This window comes from Triticum aestivum, chromosome 3B (assembly GCF_018294505.1).
Source record: "Triticum aestivum cultivar Chinese Spring chromosome 3B, IWGSC CS RefSeq v2.1, whole genome shotgun sequence".
Classification (NCBI taxonomy): domain Eukaryota; kingdom Viridiplantae; phylum Streptophyta; class Magnoliopsida; order Poales; family Poaceae; genus Triticum; species Triticum aestivum.
Genome location: NC_057801.1, coordinates 44,766,630 through 44,777,736, shown reverse-complemented (window position 1 = coordinate 44,777,736; position 11,107 = coordinate 44,766,630). Strand labels below are relative to the sequence as shown.

At 42.0% G+C, this 11,107-nt stretch overlaps 1 protein-coding gene across 2 annotated transcripts; it reads left to right on the top strand.

Moving 5' to 3' along the window:
• Positions 1 to 2,749: 2,749 nt before the first annotated feature.
• LOC123064640 (uncharacterized) lies at positions 2,750 to 5,267 on the top strand. Of its 2 annotated transcripts, none has more exons than XM_044488080.1 (3): positions 2,750 to 3,133; positions 4,129 to 4,231; positions 4,976 to 5,267. In XM_044488080.1, the coding sequence occupies exons 1-3, from the start codon at positions 2,967 to 2,969 to the stop codon at positions 4,979 to 4,981; spliced, it is 276 nt and encodes a 91-aa protein (XP_044344015.1). In that variant the 5' UTR covers positions 2,750 to 2,966; the 3' UTR covers positions 4,982 to 5,267. The 2 variants fall into 2 exon arrangements, with proteins under 2 accessions (XP_044344015.1, XP_044344014.1); XM_044488079.1 differs by having other exon boundaries at positions 4,129 to 4,279.
• Positions 5,268 to 11,107: the final 5,840 nt, after the last annotated feature.

The following is an 11,107-nucleotide window of genomic DNA, read 5'->3' as shown; positions in this document are numbered from 1 at the left end:
TTTTTAGCTAAATGACCCTAAAATTGAGAAGCACTACAAATGAACTCTGAAAATGTTGAAACTTGGCATGGTATCATAATTTCACCCACATAGCATGTGCTAAAAAGTTGATAGGGTTACGGAAAAAACTGGATGCACTTTATGTACAAACTAGACAATCTCTTTTGAAGTATCAGGGTTTCGGACGAAAACTCATTTATTACAAGAGATTTCATTTTTTTACTTATTGTAACACCAGACATTTTGTGCGTTCAATATGCACCATTCAAAGTCACACATCATCAATTTTCAACCATTTTCTGACTTCATTTGCTTTTTTTCATGCAATTAATGATTTTTTTGAGCTAAATGATCCTGGAATTGAGAACCACTACAAATGAACTATGAAAAGGTTGAAACTTGGCATGGTATCATAATTTCACCTACATAGCATGTGCTAAAAAGTTGATAGGGTTACGGCAAAAACCGGATGCACATCGTGTCCAACCGGAACAATCTCTTTTGAAGTATTAGGGTTTCGGACAAAAAACTCATCTATTACAATGGATAACCATGGATAATTTTCACATTTTCTTCACGTGTGTCCCTGGCTTATTGCGATGTAACCATGGATAATATTCATCATTTAGCAAGAAGCTTGTGTCAGCCTTCACTATGAAGGGATGAATTTGATGAAACTTTTCATAATCTTCTGACATGTCTATCTTGTCCTCCACTCCCACGATGTTTCTTTTACCTGAAAGAACTATGTGGCACTTTGGCTCATGGTATGATGTATTCACTTACTTATCTTTTCTTTTTCTCAGTTTGGTAGACATGTCCTTCACATAGAAAACCTGTGCCACATCATTGGCTAGGACTAATGGCTCGCCTGTGTACCCAAGATTATTGAGATCCACTGATGTCATTCCATACTGCGGGTCTACCTGTACCCCGCCTCCTGTCAGATTGACCCGTTTGCACCGAAACTAAGGGACCTTAAATTCACATCCATAGTTCAGTTCCCCTATCTCATCAATATAACCATAATGTGTGTCCTTTACCCTATTGGTGTCTGTTGCATCAAAGCGGACACCACTATTTTTGTTGGTTCTGTTTTTATCTTGGGTGGTTGTGTAAAATGTATGCCCATTTATCTTGTACCCATGGTAAGTCAATATAGTCGAACATGGTGTCGTGGCTAACAAGTACATCTCATCTCCAACAATTTTTTTATACATGAGATGTGTTTACAACCAACCGCCGAAAGTCCCAATGTGTTCACCTGTAATCCAGTCGTCAGATTGCTCCGGGTGTTTGGAGCATAGAATATTCTTCCGTTCATTGATATACGGGCCACCAAGGTAGAATTCTATAGAACTGTGTAGTGTGCTTGCACCCAAGAATGCCCATCCCTACATATTATTCAATCCGCTCCTAGCATGCCTTTTCCACTCAGTCTCCCCTCATACCGCTATTGAGGGACACCAACCGGCTTAAGGTTAGGAATAAAGTCAACACAAAACCCAATGACCTCCTCTGTTTCTTGGACCTTGGAGATGCTTCCTTCTGTCCTAGCACGGTTACGAACATATTTCTTTAAGACTCCCATGAACCTCTCAAAGGGGAACATAGTGTGTAGAAATACAGGACCCGGAATGGCATTCTTGTCGACTAGTGAACTAGGATGTGCGTCATAATATTGAAGAAGGGTGATGGGAACACCATCTCGAAACTGACATGGCGTTGGACCAAATCACTCTATAACCATAGTAGGATTTCTGAATCGATTACCTTCTAAGAAATTGCATTAAGGAATGCACATAGCTTCACAATGGCAATCGAACACTTTCTGGTAGAAGCCGCCTCAATGCAATCGGAAGCAGTTGCGTCATAATCAAGTTGCGGTCATGAGACTTTAGGTTCTGGAATTTTTTTGTCTACCATATTTATTATTCCTTTTATATTCGACGAGAAGCCAGACAGGACCTTGATACTCAGCAGACATTCAAAAAAGATTTCCTTCTCTGCTTTGGTAAGAGTGTAGCTAGCAGGACCTTGATACTGCTTTGGATGCATGCCGTCTTTTTTGTTCACACATTGTTGGTCCTCCCGTGCCTTGATAACCCACAAGTGTAGGGGATCGCAACAGTTTTCGATAAGTAAGAGTTTCGAACCCAACGAGGAGCTAAAGGTAGAATAAATATTCCCTCAAGTTCTATCGACCGCCGATACAACTCTACGCACGCTTGACGTTCGCTTTACCTAGAACAAGTATGAAACTAGAAGTACTTTGTAGGTGTTGTTTGATAGGTTTGCAAGATAATAAAGAGCACGTAAATATAAACTAGGGGCTGTTTAGATAAAGAAGCAATAAAGTAAATATATCGAGTGTGGAAAAGTGGTGGTAGGAGTTGTGGAATTGTCCCTAAGCAATTGACTATGTTACTAGACCGGTAATCACTATTGCAATTCTATTTGAGGGAGAGGCATAAGCTAACATACTTTCTCTACTTGGATCATATGCACTTATGATTGGAACTCTAGCAAGCATCCGCAACTACTAAAGATTCATTAAGGTAAAACCCAACCATAGCATTCACTACAAGAAATCAGTTAATACATGACGGATTTCTGGTGACGTTCCAGGAATCCGTCATGAACCGGCCTAGTACGGCTCCAAAGCTCGCCGAAGCCCGCTTGAGCCCGCCTAACCCAACCCTCATATAAAATCTAACCCTAAGCCTCTCCCTGCCCCATCTCGTTCTCCCTCCGCCGCCGCCCCCATCATCTTCTTCCTCTCCCCGATCTACTCCTTTCGGTCCTCCGCACACCCACCGCTCTGATCGGCTCTCCTACACACCATCGTCCCAATCCCCACCTCCTTATCCCAATCCCCACATCCCCGGCCTCTCCAATCCTTCCAGTTTGATGGCGCCAGCAGCCCAAGTGATGAGATCCACTTCTTGGGCGTGCGCAGATCCAGCATGGGCTCAACCCCCGATGTTGGCCTTGTCGGAGCAGAGCGACCGTGTGCTCGCCAGTCTAGACAATGGCTCACGGGATTCTGGTGTGGCTCCCATCCCTTCTGTTGGCTTCCTCAACACCATGGCCACTACAGCCGTTCGTGGGCAGGGTGGGAAGCCGAAGGCTGGTGCGTGGCCTCCTTCAATAAATTGCTTAAGCTTCGCTACTGCCTTCTCCAAATCTTACGGTATTGTGCGTGCGTGCTGACATAGCGGCGGCCGCGGCTATCAAGGGCTAGGGCGTGTATATGAGTGAGATGTGTGTGCATGTAGTAGCCAATGTGTTGTGTTTGTGGGTTTCCTCTCTGAAACTTTAACAGTGAATTTTCTCTGTATCATTACACTGCAGCGTACCCAGTAGAGATAGAAGGCACATGTTTGTCAACCAGCTGCACTATGCTCTGTGGGCTTCTATCTAGATCTAATTTAGTTTAATTTTCTACCAAGATCTAATTTAGATTAATTTTCTACCAAGATCTAATTCAGTTTAGATTTTTCTAACAGTTTGATGTACCTTTGTTCTCTAAATAAATATAATTAGCTGTTCTATATGCATTCAGTTTAGTTTTCTATCAAAATATAATTCTGTATGAATCAATGTAATCAAGTGGTGAATAATTTCATCAATATAGACATGATTTCTGTTACTGTATTAATATGGCAACATGTTCTTTTTAAAGTTTTCTCCACACACTTCTGTCCATATTGGCAACTGCAGCTCACTGAATACATATTATGAGAATTATGTTTAATCTAAATATAAGAAGAAAATTACATCGGTATAGTGTGGCAGGCCTACAGTTATAATATAGAGATTTAAACCTGTTCATTTTTATACTAATTACATGTAGTCCCGCCATCGTTAGTTGTGCGCCTACTAGTACTAGAACCAATGCCACGTTAGTTCACTCTCCCTCAACCTGGAGGCACACAGCAAGCTAGCAGTTGCCAAAATAGTGAGACACATTTCTTCTTCAACTTATGTGCTCCCTGCCTCCAAGCCTGGTCGCCCTCTGCAATAGTTTTGTCGACAAGTTGTGATGTCTACTGTCTGATCCTAAATCTTTTCCCTGATGTTTTCCCATCTTTTTCTTGATTATGATCTCTGTTTCTTGGGATGCAGGTTTAGGTGGTGTCGTAGTAGCCGTGCCGCTGCATGGCGCACAATAGAGCTCGAGAGGGTGACCGTGATAACTTTGGTGGAGCTGCTCTGTGATGAACCAGGGGTTGGTTCTCTACTACCAGTCCTATCATTTCTCCGTGATGAACCAGGGGTTAGGCATTTTTCACCATGTTGTGATTTTAGACTAATTTGTTTGTGCCCCTTTGATCATGGTGGTGAAATTTATAGTCTCATGCACTTGAATTAGAGTAACCCCGGCCAGCATGCATGTTGTTAAGCGAAATAACCGATACATCATATGCAGTATCTCTTGAGAGAACCATTTGCCACTTAGTTCTATATATTTATTTGTGGCCGTGGCTCGTAGTTATTTTGCATGCCATTTGCATTTTACTTGGCAAGCAATTGTTTTTACTACTGTAAGTGCCTCGGATAAACATTTAGTTTCATGTGTATACTTGTTGCCACATGAAAATTTGAAGCTTATGCCTGCCAAGTCGACGAGTAGTGATTCCGCTTCACTGATATTGTTTGTTAGTAATGTCATTTTCTCGACGGGTTTATGTGGCCTCAACTACTGCAGAGTAGGTGTGTTCTCGGATGTATGTTCTATTATGTTGTCACTTATATGTAAACCTGATTAGACTATCTTTTGACCCACTTTTATTTGGATTAAGTTTCGGCAACCTCGTGTTTATTTTTGTTTTTAAGTATAAACTTTGTTATTCTCATATGTAGGCATGGTAAAATTTAAGAATTTTGGACAACTAAGTAATTTATTTTTGAAGTTTGTTCTAATTCTCTCATTTCTACCGTCTAGTGTCTAATGTTGCTATAAATATGTTAGGTGTGATTAGGTAGCGGGCTTCTTGGTGCATCACAATCCGCCATGACATGATCCTTACCATCAGGAGGGCCGACGACAAGAACTTGAATAACAACCTCAGTAGTATCTTGTGTTCTATCGTTGTAAATTGGATTATACTGGTTCCTAGTGTTGTTCTGTGATATTTTGTGAATATATTCTGTAAATTATCATTACATGGAGGATTTTGTAAGCTGGTGCGGTGTAGATACCAATGGATGGCTGCATATTGAATATCCGTGTAATATATGATCATACTTTGGAAATACTTTGCCTTGGCTCAGAGTTGGTATTACGATTTGTGTAATGCATTGTACTGGTTCAAAATTGGTGTGGTAGATATGTGCTGGATGAAATTTAAATTCTGCCTACATCCATGATGATTTCTGTGATGAAAATTGGTGTCCATGTAGGTAGCCACGTCATTCCAATAGGGTGATGAAAAATCCTACGTGGTGTTGGTTCTGTGACAGTTCGTTCCGTCATGAATGGTTGGGCCTAGTTTGGGTTGGCCGGGCTTCGGGCAGATCCATGACGATCATGAGTATGGGGTGCGGCTAAGAGGGGGGGAGGAGTCCATCCTCCCCAAGGCACCTCGGAGGTGCCTTCCCCTTTTAGGACTCTCCCCTTTTTCCTATATCTTGGCGCATGGGCCTCTAGGGGCTGGTGCCCTTGGCCCATGTAGGCCAAGGCGCACCCCCTACAGCCCATGTGACCCCTGGGGCAGGTGGCCCCACCCGGTGGGCCCCCGGGACCCTTCCGGTGGTCCCGGTACAATACCGATGACCCCGAAACTTGTCCCGATGGCCGAAACAGGACTTCCTATATATAAACTTTACCTCCGGACCATTCCAGAACTCCTCGTGACGTCCGGGATCTCATCCGGGACTCCGAACAACATTCGGTAACCACATACAAGCTTCCTTTATAACCCTAGCGTCATCGAACCTTAAGTGTGTAGACCCTACGGGTTCGGGAGACATGTAGTCATGACCGAGATGTTCTCCGGTCAATAACCAACAGCGGGATCTGGATACCCATGTTGGCTCCCACATGTTCCACGATGATCTCATCGGATGAACCATGATGTCAAGGACTCAATCGATCCCGTATACAATTCCCTTTGTCTAGCGGTATTTTACTTGCCCGAGATTCGATCGTCGGTATACCGATACCTTGTTCAATCTCGTTACCGGCAAGTCTCTTTACTCGTTCCGTAACACATCATCCCGTGATCAACCCCTTGGTCACATTGTGCACATTATGATGATGTCCTACCGAGTGGGCCCAGAGATACCTCTCCGTTTACACGGAGTGACAAAATCCCAATCTCGATTCGTGCCAACCCAACAGACACTTTCAGAGATACCCGTAGTGTACCTTTATAGCCACCCAGTTACATTGTGACGTTTGGCACACCCAAAGCACTCCTACGGTATCCGGGAGTTGCACAATCTCATGGTCTAAGGAAATGATACTTGACATTAGAAAAGCTTTAGCATACGAACTACATGATCTTGTGCTAGGCTTAGGATTGGGTCTTGTCCATCACATCATTCTCCTAATGATGTGATCCCGTTATCAACGACATCCAATGTCCATGGTCAGGAAACCGTAACCATCTATTGATTAACGAGCTAGTCAACTAGAGGCTTACTAGGGACATGGTGTTGTCTATGTATCCACACATGTATCTGAGTTTCCTATCAATACAATTCTAGCATGGATAATAAACGATTATCATGAACAAGGAAATATAATAATAATCAATTTATTATTGCCTCTAGGGCATATTTCCAACACTATCATGACTCTAATATCACCATATTTATATCGCAAAACTGTTGCAAGGAATCAACCATATCATATTCAGTGATCTATAAGTTTATGTATGATTTTATGACTAACCATGTGAATGACCAATTCCTGTCATCTCTCTAAATAGATATAAGTGAAGCAAGAGAGTTTAATTCTTTCTACAAAATATATGCACACACTCTAACAAATATAAATGAAGCAGAAGAGCATTCTACAAATGGCGGTTCTCTATGTGAAGAGAAACATGCAATCCAAACTTCAAATGATATAAGTGAAGCACATGAAGCATTCTATAAACCCATACTCAAAAGATTTAAGTGAAGTGCAATGAGCATTCTATAAATCAACCAAGTACTATCTCATACCAGCATGGTGCATAAAAGAAAAGTGAAAACTAAATGCGAAAGATGCTCCAAGGTTGCACATATCACATGAACGAAACAAATTCGAAAACATACCGATACTTGTTGAAGAAAGAGGGGATGCTTTCTGGGGCATCCCCAAGCTTAGACGCTTGAGTCTCCTTGAATATTTACTTGGGGTGCCTTGGGCATCCCCAATCTTGAGCTCTTGCCTCTCTTCCTTTTCCTCATATCAAAACCTCCTCGATTAGACACTTCATCCACACAAAACTTCAACAGAAAACTCGGTAAGATCTGTTAGTATAATAAAGCAAATCAATACTCTAAGTACTGTTGCAAACCAATTCATATTTTGTTTTTGCATTGTGTATACTGTAATATAACTTTTCCATGGCTTAATCCACTAATATAAATTGATAGTTTCATCAAAACAGGCAAACTATGCATCAAAAACAGAATCTGTCAAAAACATAATAGTCTGTAGCAATCTGAACAATCACGATACTTCTGTTATCCCAAAAATTCTACCAAAATTAGGAAACATAAACAAGTTATACAGCAAGACAGTGCAAAAGGAATCAGAACCAATTGACGTTCCAGTTAAAAATGTAAAATCGCCTACAGCCAAAGTTTCTGTCCTGCACCGTACAAACCAACAAGCACTGTAAACATCCTAAAGGCAAACCTTGGCACATTATTTTTATAACACAATGGAATTGTACAAGGGGATAATTATTTTTTATGAAAAGTTTCTGTAATCAAGATTCACAAAGTTTCCGTGAGAATGAACAAAGTTCAAGGAGCTCTGCCACTTCAACAATGCTTGTCTTTCTCACTTTCACTTTCCTTTTTGAAAAGTTTTTAGGTCCCCCTCTTTATTTTTTTGTTTTTAAACTATATAAAAGCACTCAACAGAAACAAATGACTCTCTAAAACTTCCGGATTGTCTCCCTGGCAGCACTTTCTTTAAAGTCATTAAGCTAGGCATATAGTGCTCAACTAATGGATCCACCCGGATCCCAAGGTATATCGAAGCCAATTTTAATTAACAATGATTTGTAATTTAATAGTGAGCACAAAGTAACAGATATCAAGAAATGAAGAAGTCTAACTCTCTTTCTATGCATCGGCATGTCATAAAAGAACAATTCATGCACACCAAGTAAAGGTCAATGCATAGTATAAACAGTTTCTTGCAATTTTATCGTATGGGAAACATAGAGAGGTGGAGATGTAGTTCCTCTCTCATAATAATTGCAAGTAGGAGCAGCAAGCACATGCATATTATATCTATCAAAATCATCACGTGCAACGGTAAAAGGCAACCCATCAATATAATCCTTAATAAGCACAAACTTCTCCGATATAGTGTAGTTGGGAGAATTCAAAAAGATAATAGGACTATCATGCCACTAGTAGAAAAGGGGGCATTTGTCCCAGTTTGTAAGGGCCTTTGGTCCTGGTTCGTGAACCGGGACTAATGGGTCGTTACTAATACCTCCCCCCTTTAGTCCCGGTTCAAACACGAACCGGGACAGATGGTCCTCCACGTGGCCGTTGCGCCGAGCCCAGGCAGGGGGGCCTTTGGTCCCGGTTGGTGGCACCAACCGGGACCAAAAGGCATCGACGCGTCAGCATTCCAGTGGCTGGGGTTTTTGTTTTTTTGAAAGGGGGGGTGGGGGTTTTGGGGGGTTAATTTAGGTGTTTCATATATTGCGTTATCTAGCTAATTAATAGAGAGAAGTGTCCTCTCTTATGTCCGTGCTTGGTCGACGCTACGTACTATATACATATATCCCTCGACACGCTAGCTAGTAAGAAAATGAAGGGAACCATTGAGTACAGAAGTTCGTCATGCATACCGAGAGAAACGATCGATCGACCTCTCCTTCTCCGACAGATTGGTCGAACAACAAGTTTTCGTATCATGTATCCGACGCTACTGGCTACATACATGTACAATATGTAAGATCTCTCAATTACAGTCCCCTAGCAATTGAAATCAACTTCCGCATGGTATTCTCCGGCTTTGTTGATGATGTGGTCAAGAAAGAATCCCGCCAATTCCTCTTGAATTGCTTTCATGTGATCTGGTTCTAGGAGTTCATTCCGCATCTGCCATGTCTAATTTGAAGAAGGGGGTTAATTAATACATATATATGAATGAAACTCAACAGAAATGATGGTGTAATAAAATTAAATTGTGAATATTATTGCTTACGCACTTCATATTGTCTTTGAGAGTAGCCCCGCTTGTTTTCAAAGTCGCGGTGTGGATGAACTCGCACACGTAGTATCCACAGAAATCATTCCCTTGTTCCTACCACAAGCACTTTACGAGAAATAGAGGTCAATCAAACTGATAATGAAGAATTATAAATGGCATTGATGAAAGTATAGCTATAGAATCAACGGGAGATGCGCGCAACTAGCTAGCCAGTAGTACTTACTTTCGGGTATGTATATCGCAGCTCCTTCGACAGTCCTGGAGCTTTAGCGGTGAACTGTTTCCAAACCCTGCAAGACAAAGAAAATAATTATTATTACTTGAGATATCAGAAAATGAACAAAAAGTTGCCGATATGGTGCGATAATGATCGATTGAACTTACTTGCTGAGCATTTCAGTCATGTCCGCATAGGTTTTGGGATCTTTCCGTCTCTAGTCTAAGACGGTTACTAGTCCACGCTCAAGCTTAATCTCCAGAAGAATATAGTGGTACCTGCGCAAGCATGCATAACTCATCAATTACATTACTATAACCTCGCTCGAGTAATAAGGGAAACCAAATATGCACACCACAATAACACTCACTTGCCGTTGTAAGGAAAGAGTATGGTATCTTTGTTTTGATTTTTGATCAACGATTGTAGCAAGTTGTCCTCGGCCTCTTTGACGTGCTTTTCAACCAGAAATACATCTATGATATTTGTGTTAATGAACCCAATATCATAAATTTCTTGTTTTTTGCACTCGACGATCTTCAATCTGCATAATATATTGAGGATAATTAATTATAAATACATGCAATGAAAGAGACGAGCTATATATAGAGACTTAATGACATAAATAGTACTTACAGGCAGTAGCAAAAGACCGTTAATTTATCGAGGGCCTTTTGATTGAAGAACTCGAAGAACTCCTCAAATGGAACATGCAACAGACCATTTCCAACGAGGTCGTGCTCCTCTTTAATTCTCAGATACAAAGTATTCGTCCCCCCAGACTCTCTGCAGGTTTTCATGTACCAAGTATGGAATCTTCGCATCATCGTTGTTAGAGATTTTTCATCTTTGACGAGAGGCTTCCCGTACTCGTATCTGTGTTCCTCCACCTCCATGAAATCAGGAAGTGCATTGTCAGGCAGGTAATCTTGTAGATTGTCATAACCGGCCACCATCCCCGGAACATTAGCGACGATGTTGGCGCTAGACACATTGAGCGGGGGCACGATTGGTTTGCTTTTTCGCCGAGCTGGTCAATTTTTTTTTTTTGCAGTTGCTCGTTCTCTTGCTCTTTGATGTCTGACAGTACTTCCCGACCGTTCCGCTTGGAGATATGTCTGTTCAGTAATGCTCTCATAGTTGGTTCTCGGCGGAGACTTTGCCGGTTTCCTCAGGGCATCGAGAGTGCGCATTGCTTTCACCGGATCTACCTTCTCCTCCGGAGGTGGATGTCTCTTTGCTTTCACCCCTTCAAAGAACTCCTTCACGTGGGTCCGCACGATCGTATCGATTTCCTCCTCGGTCCTCTCATACGGTAACTTCTCTAGAGTCTTGAGAGATGGACCGTATCTGTATTGCCTCCCGCCTCTGGTTGTGCTGCTAGACGCTGGAGCAGACGGAGCGGCTGCGGCGTCTGTCTTCTTTCGTGCTTGCTTACGAGGCGGAGGAGAAGGACTACGATGCACCGGAGCAGCCGGGGCGGCGGCGGG

Excerpts from the sequence above, each read along its gene's own strand:
- LOC123064640 (XM_044488079.1), top strand. The coding sequence starts at position 2,967 with ATGGGCTCAACCCCCGATGTTGGCCTTGTCGGAGCAGAGCGACCGTGT. Across the intron at positions 3,134-4,128 it reads GGGTGGGAAGCCGAAGGCTG|GTTTAGGTGGTGTCGTAGTA; the intron begins GTGCGTGGCCTC and ends CTTGGGATGCAG.